Genomic DNA, 18,649 nt, shown 5'->3' with positions numbered 1-18,649 from the left:
CTTCATCAGGGTGTGTAGACCCCCCACCATGACAAGCACTTGGAATTGTAGGAGTTACTGTATTTGCCTCTTTCTTAGGTAATATTTGACAATTTGGCCAACGTTTTACCATTTTTTATGCAGAATGGTCAAAAGTAATTAGTTTGCAGATACACTTACAGTTTACTGTATGTTGATCTGTTTACCCCCCCCCACCCCCCACTCCTAAAATAAAACAAAAATCATTTGGGGACCCCCCTGGTGGTCCCAGCAGGTGGGCTGCAGGCCAAGCAGATCATGCTCCTTGTTGACACCACATTTAACCCTGTGTGTGCTGCTGACTTACTAATGACACATCTGCTACTGTGACTCTCCTCCCACATCAGCTCACATCACAGCTACACAGTTCTCACACTGATGTGTTGGACAGTTTTAGAATGTTATCTTACAGGATGTGTTGGAGCTGAGAACTGATAACTCCTCTTTGCATTCCTCTGTGAGGCTGGTGTACTCCAACCTGAAACAAATGAATACAAGAGAATGGAGAATAGAAAAGGATTATTTGTATATTCATGAAGAAAACTAAAGCTAAACACATTATTATAGTTATAACATATTAGAACTCAACATCACTATGAACTGATCTGACCACAGAGTCTACCAGGAGTGTGTGTGTGTGTGTGTGTGTGTGTGTGTGTGTGTGTGTGTGTGTGTGTGTGTGTGTGTGTGTGTGTGTGTGTGTGTGTGTGTGTGTGTGTGTGTGTGTGTGTGTATGTGTGTGTGTGTGTGTGTGTGTGTGTGTGTGTGTCGTGTGTGTGTGTGTGTGTGTGTGTGTGTGTGTGTGTGTGTGTGTGTGTGTGTGTGTGTGTGTGTGTGTATGCTTGGATGTGAGAGAGAGGGAGAGAGAGAGAGAGACAAAGACTGACTGACTGACAGACAGACAGACAGACAGACAGACAGACAGACAGACAGACAGACAGACAGACAGACAGACAGACAGACAGACAGACAGACAGACAGACAGACAGACAGACAGACAGACAGACAGACAGACAGACAGACAGAGCATAGGCGATTTTAGCCTCTGTCAGGAGGGGGGTAAGATTTTGTCATAGGGAGGGGGGGGGGGCTCTTTGTTAGATAAAATATATCCATGAATTCAAGTCTCCATGAGGTGACTATAATCGATAGCAAAACAGTCATTTTGGGGGTGAACTATCCCTTTAAGCCAATAAAACAATTAAACTAGCAGACAGTTGCAAAGTACGCACGCACGCACGCACGCACACACACACACACACACACACACACACACACACACACACACACACACACACACACACACACACACACACACACACACACACACACACACACACACAGTGGTGGAAAGCAACAGAGTATGTACTCAAGTACTGTGCAATTCTGAGGTATTATTTTACTTTACTGGAGTATTTGTAATTGTCAATACTTTTGCTTCTACTCCACTACATCTCAGAAGCAAATATTGTAGTTTTAATTTACTACTATTACTACTACTATAATTATCACATTTTGATGGGGACCCCCTGGAACCCCCTCACTTTGAGAACTCTTGCATTATATAATGTGTTATGGTGGTACCGTGGTGGTCATGGAACAGGAAAAACTACTACATTTTCTGTTTGGTAAACATAGAATAAATACATAAATGAAGTCGGAACAATTTGGAAGGTGAAAATGTATTAGTTTAATTAGTTTGTGTATTTTTGGACTCATATCCATCACGTGATGTCAGTCAAATGACTGGACCAATCTGCAACATAGATTTACAAGCCAAAGAAAAGACACCAGGGAGAGAGACAGACAGGCTTGAAGAAAAAGACAGGACTGTGACAACCTTGAGGACTACTTACTCGAGCTTCACCAGTTTACAATGTGGACTCTTCAGTCCAACACAGAGACGCTTAGCGCCTGCATCGTGCAGCTCGTTACGGTCCAGGTCCAGGATGGTCAGACTAGAGGAGCTGGAGCTGAGAACGGAGGCCAGATCGTCACAGCATCTCTCTGTGAGTCCACACTGCCCCAACCTGAATGGAGATGAACACATGAAAATGTTAATCTGTCTTATTAACTGTCTTTGGTCAAGTCCTTTTTTTAATAACACATTTAACACATTTAAGACCTGGGACGCTTCTTGTCATTTTTAGATTTGAGCTAAAAAGCATTATTTTACACTTTGGCTATTCAAAAATAGCAGATCTACAAGCTCGTGGCGCGGCACCGAGTGCCGCGCCACGAGCTTGTAGATCTGCTATTTTTGAAAAATCAAGGAAATTTGTGCAAATCTTTGAATATATTTTTAAAGCGAACATTTGTAACTAAAATCTTTACTTCTGGGGGGGTCCCTGGATCAAAATATTTTAAGATGGGGGTCTGCGGCTAAATACATATACATTTTGGGGGTCCTTGAAATTAAAAAGTTTTTTTCGCTTTATGAGCTTGTAGATCTGCCATTACATTTATTTTAATATTTGTATACATTCTGTGTGATGAGTACTTTCACTTTAAAGGGATAGTTCACCCCCAAAATGGCTTTTTTTCCCTTTCGATTACACACCCCATGTAGACTTGAATTCATGGAGATTGTTTGTTTTTTTGTTGCATTCCTAAGCCAATAATTTGATGATCGTCGGCGGCTCCGGTAGGAGACTCAAAGTGTCAACTTTGAGTCTCCTATTGGAAACATTAGCATCTTTCCGCCGGTCATCAAATTATTGGCTTAGGAATGTGACAAAAACAAAAAAAATCTCCATGAATTCAATGTTTCATGGGGTGTGTAATTGATAGAAAATAAGTCATTTTTTGGGTGAACTATCCCTTTAAGTATTTCCACCATGGCATGCATGCACAGAAACACACACACACACACACACACACACACACACACACACACACACACACACACACACACACACACACACACACACACACACACACACACACACACACACACACACACACACACACACACACACCTAACTGACCAAAGGCCTGGGAAAATAAGATGTTCTTCTTTTAACCACATTAACCCAGGAGTCCATATTTTGGTCACATGAAAATGCTCAATGGCCGCAGACCTCCATCTGAAAATATGTTGTGCCATGGACCCCCATACACCATTTATGTTGTTAAAGTTGCAACATGTTGTGAGCTTGTAGATTTCAAATAGCCGATATAGAGTTAAAGTGGTTGAACAGTTGTTGGTGCTATTATTATCACATTTTGATGCGGACCCCCTTGAACTACCTCAAGGGGTCCCCGGACCCCACTTTGAAAACTCTTGCATTATATAATGTGTTATGGTGGTACCGTGGTGGTCATGGAACAGGACAAAATACTACATTTTCTGTTTGGTAAACATAAAATAAATACATAAATGTAGTCGGAACAATTTGGAAGGTGAAAATGTATTAGTTTAATTAGTTTGTGTATTTTTGGACTCATTATCCATCACGTGATGTCAGTCAATTTGACTGGACCAATCTGCAACATAGATTTACAAGCCAAAGAAAAGACACCAGGGAGAGAGACAGATAGGCTTGAAGAAAAAGACAGGACTTTGACAAACTTGAGGACTACTTACTGGAGCTCCACCAGTTTACAATGTGGACTCTTCAGTCCAACACAGAGACGCTTAGCGCCTGCATCGTGCAGCTCGTTTCCAGACAGGGACAGGATGGTCAGACTAGAGGAGCTGGAGCTGAGAACGGAGGCCAGATCGTCACAGCATCTCTCTGTGAGTCCACAGTTATACAACCTGAATGGAGATGAACACATGAAAATGTTAATCTGTCTTATTAACTGTCTTTGGTCAAGTCCTTTTTTTTATAACACATTTAACACATTTAAGACCTGGGACGCTTCTGTGTCATTTTTAGATTTGAGCTAAAAAGCATTATTTTACACTTTGGCTATTCAAAAATAGCAGATCTACAAGCTCATAGCGCGGCACCGAGTGCCGCGCCACGAGCTTGTAGATCTGCTATTTTTGAAAAATCGAGGAAATGTGTGCAAATCTTTGAATATATTTTTAAAGCGAACATTTGTAACTAAAATCTTTGCTTCTGGGGGGGTCCCTGGATCAAAATATTTTAAGATGGGGGTCCGCGGCTAAATACATATACATTTTGGGGGTCCTTGAAATTAAAAAGTTTTTTTTCGCTTTATGAGCTTGTAGATCTGCCATTACATTTATTTTTATATTTGTATACATCCTGTGTGATGAGTACTTTCACTTTAAAGGGATAGTTCACCCCCAAAATGGCTTTTTTTCCCTTTCGATTACACACCCCATGTAGACTTGAATTCATGGAGATTGTTTGGTTTTTGTTGCATTCCTAAGCCAATAATTTGATGATCGTCGGCGGCTCCGGTAGGAGACTCAAAGTGTCAACTTTGAGTCTCCTATTGGAAACATTAGCATCTTTCTGCCGGTCATCAAATTATTGGCTTAGGAATGTGACAAAAACTAAAAAAATCTCCATGTATTCAATGTTTCATGGGGTGTGTAATTGGTAGAAAATAAGTCATTTTTTGGGTGAACTATCCCTTTAAGTATTTCCACCATGGCATGCATGCACAGACACACACACACACACACACACACACACACACACACACACACACACACACACACACACACACACACACACACACACACACACACACACACACACACACACACACACACACACACACACACACAGGCCTGGGAAAATAAGATGTTCTTCTTTTAACCACATTAACCCAGGAGTCCATATTTTGGTCACATGAAAATGCTCAATGGCCGCAGACCTCCATCTGAAAATATGTTGTGCCATGGACCCCCATACACCATTTATGTTGTTAAAGTTGCAACATGTTGTGAGCTTGTAGATTTCTAATAGCCGATATAGAGTTAAAGTGGTTGAACAGTTGTTGGTGCTATTATTATCACATTTTGATGCGGACCCCCTTGAACTACCGCAAGGGGTCCCCGGCCCCCACTTTGAAAACTCTTGCATTATATAATGTGTTATGGTGGTACCGTGGTGGTCATGGAACAGGACAAAATACTACATTTTCTGTTTGGTAAACATAAAATAAATACATAAATGTAGTCGGAACAATTTGGAAGGTGAAAATGTATTAGTTTAATTAGTTTGTGTATTTTTGGACTCATATCCATCACGTGATGTCAGTCAATTTGACTGGACCAATCTGCAACATAGATTTACAAGCCAAAGAAAAGACACCAGGGAGAGAGACAGACAGGCTTGAAGAAAAAGACAGGACTTTGACAAACTTGAGGACTACTTACTGGAGATCCACCAGTTTACAATGTGGACTCTTCAGTCCAACACAGAGACTCTTAGCGCCTGCATCGTGCAGCTCGTTCCAGGACAGGTCCAGGATGGTCAGACTAGAGGAGCTGGAGCTGAGAACGGAGGCCAGATCGTCACAGCATCTCTCTGTGAGTCCACATTCCCTCAACCTGAATGGAGATGAACACATGAAAATGTTAATCTGTCTTATTAACTGTCTTTGGTCAAGTCCTTTTTTTTATAACACATTTAACACATTTAAGACCTGGGACGCTTCTGTGTCATTTTTAGATTTGAGCTAAAAAGCATTATTTTACACTTTGGCTATTCAAAAATAGCAGATCTACAAGCTCGTGGCGCGGCACCGAGTGCCGCGCCACGAGCTTGTAGATCTGCTATTTTTGAAAAATCAAGGAAATTTGTGCAAATCTTTGAATATATTTTTAAAGCGAACATTTGTAACTCAAATCTTTGCTTCTGGGGGGGTCCCTGGATCAAAATATTTTAAGATGGGGGTCTGCGGCTAAATACATATACATTTTGGGGGTCCTTGAAATTAAAAAGTTTTTTTCGCTTTATGAGATTGTACTGTAGATCTGCCATTACATTTATTTTAATATTTGTATACATTCTGTGTGATGAGTACTTTCACTTTAAAGGGATAGTTCACCCCCAAAATGGCTTTTTTTCCCTTTCGATTACACACCCCATGTAGACTTGAATTCATGGAGATTGTTTGGTTTTTTGTTGCATTCCTAAGCCAATAATTTGATGATCGTCGGCGGCTCCGGTAGGAGACTCAAAGTGTCAACTTTGAGTCTCCTATTGGAAACATTAGCATCTTTCCGCCGGTCATCAAATTATTGGCTTAGGAATGTGACAAAAACAAAAAAAATCTCCATGAATTCAATGCTTCATGGGGTGTGCATGTAATTGATAGAAAATAAGTAACTTTTTGGGTGAACTATCCCTTTAAGTATTTCCACCATGGCATGCATGTACAGAAATACACAAACACACACACACACACACACACACACACACACACACACACACACACACACACACACACACACACACACACACACACACACACACACACACACACACACACACACACACACACACACACACACCTAACTGACCAAAGGCCTGGGAAAATAAGATGTACTTCTTTTAACCACATTAACCCAGGAGTCCATATTTTGGTCACATGAAAATGCTCAATGGCCGCAGACCTCCATCTGAAAATATGTTGTGCCATGGACCCCCATACACCATTTATGTTGTTAAAGTTGCAACATGTTGTGAGCTTGTAGATTTCAAATAGCCGATATAGAGTTAAAGTGGTTGAACAGTTGTTGGTGCTATTATTATCACATTTTGATGCGGACCCCCTTGAACTACCGCAAGGGGTCCCCGGCCCCCACTTTGAAAACTCTTGCATTATATAATGTGTTATGGTGGTACCGTGGTGGTCATGGAACAGGACAAAATACTACATTTTCTGTTTGGTAAACATAAAATAAATACATAAATGTAGTCGGAACAATTTGGAAGGTGAAAATTTATTAGTTTAATTAGTTTGTGTATTTTTGGACTCATTATGCATCACGTGATGTCAGTCAATTTGACTGGACCAATCTGCAACATAGATTTACAAGCCAAAGAAAAGACACCAGGGAGAGAGACAGACAGGCTTGAAGAAAAAGACAGGACTTTGACAAACTTGAGGACTACTTACTGGAGATCCACCAGTTTACAATGTGGACTCTCCAGTCCAACACAGAGACGCTTAGCGCCTGCATCGTGCAGCTCGTTATCGTACAGGTGCAGGATGGTCAGACTAGAGGAGTTGGAGCTGAGAACGGAGGCCAGATCGTCACAGCATCTCTCTGTGAGTCCACACTGCCCCAACCTGAATGGAGATGAACACATGAAAATGTTAATCTGTCTTATTAACTGTCTTTGGTCAAGTCCTTTTTTTAATAACACATTTAACACATTTAAGACCTGGGACGCTTCTTGTCATTTTTAGATTTGAGCTAAAAAGCATTATTTTACACTTTGGCTATTCAAAAATAGCAGATCTACAAGCTCGTGGCGCGGCACCGAGTGCCGCGCCACGAGCTTGTAGATCTGCTATTTTTGAAAAATCAAGGAAATTTGTGCAAATCTTTGAATATATTTTTAAAGCGAACATTTGTAACTCAAATCTTTGCTTCTGGGGGGGGTCCCTGGATCAAAATATTTTAAGATGGGGGTCTGCGGCTAAATACATATACATTTTGGGGGTCCTTGAAATTAAAAAGTTTTTTTCGCTTTATGAGCTTGTAGATCTGCCATTACATTTATTTTAATATTTGTATACATTCTGTGTGATGAGTACTTTCACTTTAAAGGGATAGTTCACCCCCAAAATGGCTTTTTTTCCCTTTCGATTACACACCCCATGTAGACTTGAATTCATGGAGATTTTTTGTTTTTTGTTGCATTCCTAAGCCAATAATTTGATGATCGTCGGTGGCTCCGGTAGGAGAGTCAAAGTGTCAACTTTGAGTCTCCTATTGGAAACATTAGCATCTTTCCGCCGGTCATCAAATTATTGGCTTAGGAATGTGACAAAAACTAAAAAAATCTCCATGTATTCAATGTTTCATGGGGTGTGTAATTGGTAGAAAATAAGTCATTTTTTGGGTGAACTATCCCTTTAAGTATTTCCACCATGGCATGCATGCACAGACACACACACACACACACACACACACACACACACACACACACACACACACACACACACACACACACACACACACACACACACACACACACACACACACACACACACACACACACACACACACACACACACAGGCCTGGGAAAATAAGATGTTCTTCTTTTAACCACATTAACCCAGGAGTCCATATTTTGGTCACATGAAAATGCTCAATCGCCGCAGACCTCCATCTGAAAATATGTTGTGCCATGGACCCCCATACACCATTTATGTTGTTAAAGTTGCAAGATGTTGTGAGCTTGTAGATTTCAAATAGCCGATATAGAGTTAAAGTGGTTGAACAGTTGTTGGTGCTATTATTATCACATTTTGATGCGGACCCCCTGGAACTACCTCAAGGGGTCCCCGGACCCCACTTTGAAAACTCTTGCATTATATAATGTGTCATGGTGGTACCGTGGTGGTCATGGAACAGGGAAAACTACTACATTTTCTGTTTGGTAAACATAAAATAAATACATAAATGAAGTCGGAACAATTTGGAAGGTGAAAATGTATTAGTTTAATTAGTTTGTGTATTTTTGGACTCATATCCATCACGTGATGTCAGTCAATTTGACTGGACCAATCTGCAACATAGATTTACAAGCCAAAGAAAAGACACCAGGGAGAGAGACAGACAGGCTTGAAGAAAAAGACAGGACTGTGACAACCTTGAGGACTACTTACCGGAGATCCACCAGTTTACAATGTGGACTCTCCAGTCCAACACAGAGACGCTTAGCGCCTGCATCGTGCAGCTCGTTTCCAGACAGGTTCAGGAAGGTCAGACTAGAGGAGCTGGAGCTGAGAACGGAGGCCAGATCGTCACAGCATCTCTCTGTGAGTCCACAGTCATACAACCTGAATGGAGATGAACACATGAAAATGTTATTCTGTCTTATTAACTGTCTTTGGTCAAGTCCTTTTTTTTATAACACATTTAACACATTTAAGACCTGGGACGCTTCTGTGTCATTTTTAGATTTGAGCTAAAAAGCATTATTTTACACTTTGGCTATTCAAAAATAGCAGATCTACAAGCTCATAGCGCGGCACCGAGTGCCGCGCCACGAGCTTGTAGATCTGCTATTTTTGAAAAATCGAGGAAATGTGTGCAAATCTTTGAATATATTTTTAAAGCGAACATTTGTAACTCAAATCTTTGCTTCTGGGGGGGGGGTCCCTGGAACAAAATATTTTGAGATGGGCGTCCGCGGCTAAATACATATACTATATAGAAGGTCTACACACTGTAACAATAGTAAAATGTGTGCAGTGATGCTGTAAATAATATCACTGATGTAGTGGATGATAGTCAGTCAAGTCATTGCGATTGAAACATTGAGATTTCCCTCTAAAATATGATGCAGTTTATCTCTTTCCAAGCTTTGCTGTTGTAGGTGTTGAGTGGCATATCAAACAATCTCCAAAGTCCTCGGTATACTAACGTAGTGAGCGTAAGAGTCAGATCACCTGGCTCAAGGGCCATTTTTCTAACAGTGAATAATTAAGTCCTTTTCCATTGCAGGAAGGGACATTGAGTGGAAAATGTGAAAGTTGAATTAATAATACATTGCCTAAAATAAAAAAGGTATTTGTATTTGTGGTGACAGAGCACCTTCTAGATTTCCCGGAGCGCAGCAGGCAGGTTAGTCGTCAACATGTAACGTTGCTTGGTTGATGTAAAATATTGACAGATGTTCAAATCTGTCCCAAATCATCATCTGTTTGTTGTGATGGGCCATAATACTAATAGTACAACAACTAAGGCTAGTATTAATAATATGTATGAAAACAATATTTGATACAGGAGCAAAAACATAATAATGTAATAATATGTATATAGGCTGCACATAAACCAAGGTCTTGCTGTAATTTTGTTGCATTTATAATGACCATGAAGTGTTTTTTGTTTAATATATTAAAGGGATATTTCACTTTAAAAAATAAATTTGGTCATTTTATCGTCTACTCAGGCTTTTGTGAGCCCCCCAGACCGTTTTTAAGTTGCTTGATTCAGTATTTAAATATTTGATATTCATTTTATCAGACATGACCCCTTCCTATACAAACCCATTGTAACTTCAAACTCAATTTTTAACATGTTAGATTCATCAACACCCGTCCTTGGTTCTGGTGACTCACCCTGGCCTCCTAATATGCGAGGGGGCCGTGATTTTCATTTATTATTATTACATTTTTTTGGAAAATGAAAAAAAAATTATACATTACAATAAAAACATTCATTAATATAAATGAAAAAAGTAATCTAAAAAACACGGCCCCCTCACGTATTAGGAGGGCAGGGTGAGTCACCAGAACCAAGGACGGGTGTTTTTGATGAATCTAACAGGTTAAAAATGGAGTTTGAAGTTATAATGGGTTTGTATAGGAAGGGGGCGTGTCTGATAAAATGATTATCAAATATCTAAATACTAAATCAAGCAACTTAAAAACAGTCTGGGGGGCTCACAAAAGCCTGAGTAGACGATAAAATGACCCAAAGTTTTTTTTAAAGTGAAATATACCTTTAAGTCAAAACAATCATATATAACCCAAACAGATAACAGAACTACATTAAAGCAAGTCAAAATGTATACAATGACTGAAGGGCTTTAGAATGATTTTGACTGTTCTAATGTGTTGATATTGACATGACTACTAACTCAGCCTTTTTGCAGTTCCTCAAAGCTGGGATCAGTCTCCGACGCCCCTCCAAGGATGTGTTGAATGTGCTCAGCTTCAACTCATCCAGAACCTCCTCTGACATCTGCAGCATGTAGGCCAGAGCTGAACACTGGATCTCAGAGAGTTTCTCCCCCCTCTTGCTCTCTGACTTCATGTATGTTTGGATGTCCTGATATACTGACTGGTCCTTCATCTCCATCAGACAGTGGAAGATGTTGATACATCTGTCAGGAGAGGCATCAGTGTTCATCTCCTTCAGGTTCTGGATGACTTTCTGGACGCTCTCTGGACTTTTCTCTGTCTGACCCAGCAGGCTTTCCAACAGACGCTGATTGGACTCCAGTGAGAGGCCATGAAGGAAACGCACAACGAGGTCCAGGTGGCCGTTTTCACTCTCCAGGGCTTTGAGCATGGCTTTCTTCAGAAAGTAATCCAGGGTCCATTTAGGTTTCAGGAATATCTTCCAGTCCAGGAATTTATGTAATTCATTCATCTTCCTCTTTCTGAAACAGTGGAACAGGTAAACTGCAGCTAGAAACTCCTGAATGCTCAGATGAACAAAGCAGTAGACGGGTTCTTCGTTGAAGCAATCACTGTCTTTTTTGAAGATCTCTGTGCACAAGGCTGAGTACTGTGGGGCTTCTTTAACATCAAGACCACATTTTTTCAGATCTGTTTGGTAGAAGATGAGGTTTCCTGTCTCCAGATGTTCAAATGCTAGTCTGGCCAGCTTCAGAAGAACAGTTCTATCAGCCTGTGTCTCATACTTCTCCCCATCCCTCCTTGCCTGATCTAACAGGAAGTGGCAGTACATCTCAGTCGGGGTGTTGGGCACCTCAGTTGGGGTGTTGGGCACCTCAGTCGGGGTGTTGGGCACCTCAGTCGGGGTGTTGGGCACCTCAGTCGGGGTGTTGGGCACCTCAGTCGGGGTGTTGGGCACCTCAGTCGGGGTGTTGGGCAGCTCTCCTGTCTCGTCTGTCTTCAATATCTTCTGCAGAACTGTGGCAGTGATCGAACAGAAGACTGGGACTTCACACATGATGTGTATGCTCTTTGATGCAGTGATGTGTGAGATGATTCTCTTGGCCTGGTTCTCATCACTGAATCTCTTCATGATGTACTCCTTCTTCTTGTCATCACTGAACCCTTTCACCTCTGTCACTATGTCAACAAAGCGAGAAGGGATCTGTTTGGCCGCTGCAGGGCGTGTGGTTATCCAGATGTGAGCACAGCGAAGCAGCTCCCCTTTCATCAGGTTTACCAGTAGGACCTCCAGTGAGGTGAGACCAGAGCAGTCATGGTCAGTATTGAAGTCTAGTATCAGCCGACTTTCGTCTAATCCTTCGAGGATGAACAAAAGTTTGAAGGGACTCTTGTCGTAACTAGAGATTCCTGACTCTTGCAGTGTTGTGAAGATGTAATTAAGAGCCTCTTCCGGGATGCATGTGGCTGCGCTGATGCATTTGTGAATTAGCTGTGCCAAACTAAACCTTTTTCCTTGCAGCAAATTTAGCCGGCGGAAGTGGAGCACAAATATGAGATGGGGATGTTGCATTTCTGTCGTTGCCCAGTCAGAGATAAACTTGTGCACAAGAAAGGTTTTGCCAACTCCTGCGATACCAATGGACATCACTGTTCTTATGTGAATGTTTTGTCCAGAGGGTGATTTAAAGATTTCACTGACTTTGATCTCCTGGCCTGCTTTCTTCATCCCCATCTGTGTGACCTCATGCTCACTGCTGACCTGTGTGCTCTGAACTTGTATGACGCTGACATATGTGTAGTTTCCTACAAATTCCTGCTTGTCCCTCACTTGGACTGTCCCTGCAGGTACACACGCAAAGGGGTCCTCAACATTTGTTTTGAACTTTTTTTGGTAGAATGAAATCCGTTGTTGTTCACTCCCTTGTGTTTTCACCAGCAAATCTGTAAGAAACAATACAATTCCTTTTGTTATTGATAGACATTATAGAAATGTTTATTTTAAGGTCATGAATAACAAAACAAACTCCAACGCCTGTTATTTTGAATTGTGTGTGTGTGTGTGTGTGTGTGTGTGTGTGTGTGTGTGTGTGTGTGTGTGTGTGTGTGTGTGTGTGTGTGTGTGTGTGTGTGTCCGTGCAGAAAGTGAGTGAATCTATGGGTCCCTGAATGTATCCTGTTGAAATAAATGGATGAATGTTTACCATCGTTTGGACTCTGAGAGGAAGCTGCACTGCTCCCTGGAGTATCTGGAACATTACTGACATCTAGGATTACAGGATCACACACACACACACACACACACACACACACACACACACACACACGATACACATTACGATGCATGTTTGACGATACGATACAAGGGCGATATTGCCGCATTTAGAGCGATATAATAGGATTAAGTGAGTAATTTAGCCAAAACTTATTTGAAATCAATATCTGGATAAAGCAGCATTTGTGTTGCTGATAAGATTTTTTATACTGCTTAATGATCTTCATCTTAATATCTTAATAGCAGTCTTTATCAATACTGCTATTGATCCTTTTCTATTATTTGATTTAAAGATAAGACAACAATAACGTTTCAACATGACTTTATTGCTTTTATAAATGAATGACATTTAAAGCAGGGCCTCCGGCAGCAGTGCTGCAATATTTGCCACTGAGCTATTAGAGCCTGTCTGCCTGTCTCAGGGAAGAAATCAAATTTTGACCTTCAGGCATTTGTTAACCAGTCGTGTCAAACCAGACACATGATCTAAATGTTTCAACAAAAAGCTGGGAGACCAAATACAACCACCCTAATTGTATATGTTATGTTATGTTGTATTAACATACTCTACCATAAAGATTGGGCTAACTAACATTGCAATCACTAAAAAAGTTACAACTTTACATACAATTCATTGCAAGGAATGTGAAAGCAAGTGACACATTTTGTCATTTGGTAAAATGTGTTTCAATCTATTACATTTAAATCTATTCCTTTCCATCATTTTAAAGCTGTGAATAAAGAGTTTATTACAATTCTCCATCATGCTAAAGATGCTATTAGACTTTCTTACTCCCTCCCATCCTGTCAAAGATTTGAATAAACATGCTTATACTGCTTTCCTAGAGCAGTGGTTCTCAACCTGTGGGTCGGGACCACCAGCGAGGTCCCCGGATGATTTTTTGGGGGGGGTCCCTACATGACAGTAAAGTAACAATTTAAGGACAGCTAAGACCTTTTTAATACCTAAAAAATAAAATGAAATGAAAACAGACCATTACTGCATCAAAGGTAATCAACGAACTATACTATAAAAACTGGTCAAACATTGATCAAATTGTCAAATAATATAAGAAAGATATTTTTTTGAAAATAGCTGATAAGCTGATAAGCATGGCGAGGCGTTTTGAGCTTGTAAATCGGCAATTTTCTCAATATGTATCTGTGGAACCGAGTCAAACGAAATCTAATGCCTCGACTACGTGCTTGCGGGGGTGGGGGGTCCCCCAGTTCAAATATGATTATTTTAGGGGTCTCCAGTTCAAATGTAATGATTTGGGGGCGTCACCAGTTCGAATATGATTATTTTGGGGGGTCCCCAGTTCATGTTTAATTATTTTGGGGGGGTCCCCAGTTCAAATATAATTCATTTGGGGGGTTGCAGCCTGAAAAGATTGAGAACCACTGATCTAGAGTATTTGCAGTTAAACAAATCAATCAATGTATAAGATCATTCTCATCAGTAAAATATCTCGACCCAGATTCTTTCATAACTCACCAGAGGCTTGATTGCTAGCTGAGTCTTCTGATGGAAGTACAGGTCCTGCATAAGGAGAAGAGGATTATGAAATTGTCTCTGTGAGTTGACATGACATTCATTGCATGTGATTTGTGTCTGACTAAAATGACATTCATATCGTTCCAGTAGAAATACCATATTTATTTGATAACAAATGCATGTTGGCCCCTGGAGCAGTTGACCAGACCATATTGAAACATGACCTCAGAATGAGGTACTTTGGATTAGTTTTCTTTCATGACAATACTTTGTATTAAATGTTTGTACATTTACATTATAATGTACAGTAGGCTATGTTGATTAGAAATATTAATATGATGGATTATAGATGTGTCTAGTAATGCAAAGATAGGAGCTGAAGAAGGCTGTCTTGGCTGAAACAAGTCCACCCTATGATACTTATAATGTTGTTGCGTGTGCTGGCCCTTGTTCTTTTAAACTGTCATTAGTATGTGTTAGTATGTGTTGATACAATCAATGATTTATATTGCTAAGCTCTTTTAGATTGATGCAAGTCACACTAGAAGTAGCAGTTGCTGTTTACTTAGCAGTGTAGTTGGATCGTTCAATTTAAAATTGATGCATCGATGCAAGATACATTGTTTCCATCTATTACATTTAAATGTATTACTTTCAATCTTGTTAAAGCTGTGAATAAAGGCTGTGTTACCATTCTCCATCATGCTAAAGATGCAAATAGATTTTCTTACTCCCTCCCATCCTGTCAAAGATTTGAATAAACGTGCTTATACTGCTTTCAAGAGTAGTGGTTCTCAAACTGTGGGCCGGGACCACCAGGGAGGTCCCCACATGATTTTTGGGGGGGTTCCTACATGACAGTAAAGTAACAATTTAAGGACTGTTAAGACCTTTTAAATACCTAAAAAATTAAATGAAATGAAAAAAGACCATTACTTCATCAAAAGTAATCAACAAACTATACTATAGAAACTGGTCAAACATTGGCCAAATTGTAAAATAATATAAGAAAAACTTTTTTTTTAAAATGCTGATAAGTGTGGCGAGGCGTTGTGAGCTTGTAAATCGGCTATTTTCACAATATTTATCTGTGGAACCGAGTCAAATTAAATGTAATGCCTCGACTACTACAATTCCAATTGCTTGTCGGGGTGGGGGGTCCCCAGTTCAAATATGATTATTTTAGGGGTCTCCAGTTCAAATATAATTATTTTGGGGCATCCCCAGTTCAAATATGATTATTTTGGGGGGTCCCCAGTTCATATTTAATTATTTTGGGGCGGGTCCCCAGTTCAAATATAATTAATTTAGGGGGTTGCAGCCTGAAAAGGTTGAGAACCACTGATCTAGAGTATTTGCAGTTAAAAAAATAAATCAATGTATAAGATCATTCTCATCAGTAAAATATCTCTGCCCAGATTCTTTCATAACTCACCTGAGGCTTGATTGCTAGCTGAGTCTTCTGATGGAAGTACAGGTCCTGCATAAGGAGAGGAGGATTATGAAGTTGTTTCTCTGAGTGGACATATGTTCATATCTTTCCAGTAGAAATACCACATTTACTTGATAACAAATGCATGTTGGCCCCTGGAGCAGTTGACCAGACCATATTGAAACATTACTTCACAATGATGTATTTTGGATTAGTTTTCTTTCATGACAAATACTTTGTATTAAATGTTTATTATACAGTATGTACATTTACATTATAATGTATAGTAGGCTATGTTGTTTAGAAATATTGATATGATGAATTATAGATGTGTCTACGCAAAGATAGGAGCTGATGAAGGCTGTCTTGGTGAAACACATCCACCCAATGATACTTATAATGTTGTTGCGTGTGCTGGCCCTTGTTCTTTTAAACTAAAGTGAAGTGGAGAAAAACAATCTATTGACATTTGATCTTACCACAACTATCCAACATGTGGGGTTGGTGTTGTTTAAGGGCATCGTAAAATGCTGCTTTGACACGTGTTCCCCCTGGATCTAGTACAGTTGTATACAGATTCCTCATTTGGTTCTGTCTCGTCTTCTCCGCTTGAATCCCAGTATACAGCTCAGGATGGACCATGTTTCCTAGACTGTCTACAATAGGCATCACTGTGACAACCTTTTGAATAAAGTCTGCCCTGTGCTGGATCACAACATGTGCTGTTTGCAACAGAAAAAATAGAGTGGTTAATTGGCGGTACATTTATCAGAGAAAATTACATCATTATATCAATGAAAAATAAAGCTCTGCATCTCTACATCCCCACATAGATAAAGCGTTACAACTGGGGGCATTTATATATTTGCAATAAGATATTAAGGATATACACTCAAAGGTAGCACAAGTAAACACCTTACTCAATGGTCAAGTCAAGCATTGAACTATATTACTGACAAAAAAGCTCACCTTTTGCTTCATCCATTTTTTCTGAAGTCAAGTCGACACCAGTATCCTATTGTACACAAAGTGTTGTACATAACAGTCATTTTATTATATCATATCATCACTGAACGCTATTAAGCAATGTTATTACACTGGTTAAATGCTTGATTGTGATTGGTCAATCACTGAATTCAGTGGTATGTTATTTTTAAATAATGACCGCTGCTATCAATAACAAACCACTGCTATGGACAGAGCCTGAGCTCATGGTTCATATCAGCCCATGGTGATTTGTTTTTGCCATATCTAAGTTTATACCATACCATATATATATACATATATATGTATATATATATATATATATATATATATATATATATATATATATATACAGTTTATACCATACCATTACCATATCCAACATGGTGGCGCCAAGTAGATAAACACAATGCAATTTACTGCTAAACAGTACACTGAAGAATGATTATGACACTAACGATCTGATTTCTGCGAGCCGACAGTGTGACACTGGATACGCCTGGCATAATCTAATAGACTACTTTCATACTGTTCGTAATTAAATCCTTTCAAATCAATAAAATCGTTTTCTTGGTATGTTTGGGTCAAATAATGAATTGCTTTATTAAGCAGCCATGTAATAAGTAGTGATTGACAGTGAGCCGGTCATTGTTGAGACATAAACCCCCTCAGGGTGATAAAGAACCCTCCGCTTTGCATCAGGGTCTATCACCCTGTCCGGTATATTTCTCAACAATGGCTGGCTCACTATCAATTATCCCTTGTTTATGTCTTGTATGGTATGGTAGGAAAAATCGCTCAAACGTACCATTGTGTTGCTCAATCAAACCACCAACCACCAACGACCCTGCTTCACCAGATCAGCAACTTGTCTTTTCTGTCATGTCAAGTCTGAAATGGAAATAAAAATAAAACCACTTTGTCAGGGAGAGAAAATAGAAACAATGGTGATAAAGGCTAGGAACTAGTGGTGCCAGCCTGTTTATGTCCTGATGGGCTGCCATGCTATAGTCTACTGTATTATGTTCTGGCCGCTGTGCTAACTGCTAATGTTTTACTGTAACTGTATTGTGTTCTGACGGGCTGCTGTGCCTGCCAACTGCCAAACTGTAATATGTTTTGAACTTTTGATAATCGGTGACTTGCCATACTGTATAGCCTATCCCAGCAAGCACAATGACGTCATGATGACGTTATGATGACGCCCGGTCATCACCCCGGTGACGTTCAGGACTAGGCCAGATCACAGCCCATATGGGGATGATCTTTACGTCATTTACAGGACGTCATCACCGGGACATCATATGGACATTTGGACAGCAATTTTGGGTGATGAGAAATGTGTTTAGATGACGTCCTGGAAGTGACGTTTTTGTGGTCAGGATTAATTTTGGTTGAAATCAGGTGATATTCTGGGCCAGATCTGACTTGTCTTGGTTTGACTTGATCTAGCCCCAATCGAGACATCACTGATTGGTCCGGGTCCTGACTGTGCTTGCTGGGATTTGTTCTGATGGGTCACTGTGCCGTATAGCCTGCTGGCCACTGTGTGTGCGCAAATCCTATTGTGTTTAGGCTATTTGATAATACGTTGCAACCTGAGCACACGACAATTCTGCACTTAATTCTAAAAAGATTTCTGTTATTAGAATTGCTGTATCAGCTAAGCCTGGCAGCCAAAGCAGT

General features: G+C 40.1%; 1 protein-coding gene across 7 annotated transcripts in view; it reads right to left on the bottom strand.

The window, feature by feature from the left end:
- Window positions 1-251: 251 nt before the first annotated feature.
- The window catches only part of LOC308081247 (NACHT, LRR and PYD domains-containing protein 3-like), a 57,302-nt gene continuing 38,904 nt past the window's right edge, over window positions 252-18,649 (bottom strand). For 2 of the 7 annotated variants that reach the window (XM_080457630.1, XM_080457629.1), the window contains 14 exons: window positions 17,772-17,854; window positions 16,949-16,994; window positions 16,459-16,701; window positions 15,983-16,027; window positions 14,548-14,592; window positions 12,979-13,041; window positions 11,733-12,718; window positions 10,771-11,669; window positions 8,792-8,965; window positions 7,069-7,242; window positions 5,321-5,494; window positions 3,605-3,778; window positions 1,875-2,048; window positions 252-496 (listed from right to left, as the gene is read on the bottom strand). In XM_080457630.1, the coding sequence (XP_080313756.1) occupies window positions 412-496; window positions 1,875-2,048; window positions 3,605-3,778; window positions 5,321-5,494; window positions 7,069-7,242; window positions 8,792-8,965; window positions 10,771-11,669; window positions 11,733-12,718; window positions 12,979-13,041; window positions 14,548-14,592; window positions 15,983-16,027; window positions 16,459-16,701; window positions 16,949-16,994; window positions 17,772-17,774 (3,285 nt within the window). In that variant the 5' untranslated portion in view covers window positions 17,775-17,854 and the 3' untranslated portion in view covers window positions 252-411. The remainder of the gene's footprint in view (window positions 497-1,874; window positions 2,049-3,604; window positions 3,779-5,320; window positions 5,495-7,068; window positions 7,243-8,791; window positions 8,966-10,770; window positions 11,670-11,732; window positions 12,719-12,978; window positions 13,042-14,547; window positions 14,593-15,982; window positions 16,028-16,458; window positions 16,702-16,948; window positions 16,995-17,771; window positions 17,855-18,649) is intronic. The other 5 variants (XM_080457631.1, XM_080457632.1, XM_080457634.1 and 2 more) reach the window with 5 other exon arrangements.

The sequence above is a fragment of the Gymnoscopelus braueri genome (genome assembly GCF_963280865.1).
Source record: "Gymnoscopelus braueri genome assembly, contig: SCAFFOLD_144, whole genome shotgun sequence".
Lineage (NCBI taxonomy): Eukaryota > Metazoa > Chordata > Actinopteri > Myctophiformes > Myctophidae > Gymnoscopelus > Gymnoscopelus braueri.
Note: the sequence above shows the minus strand (reverse complement) of the source record. Positions and strands in the feature narration are given on the sequence as shown.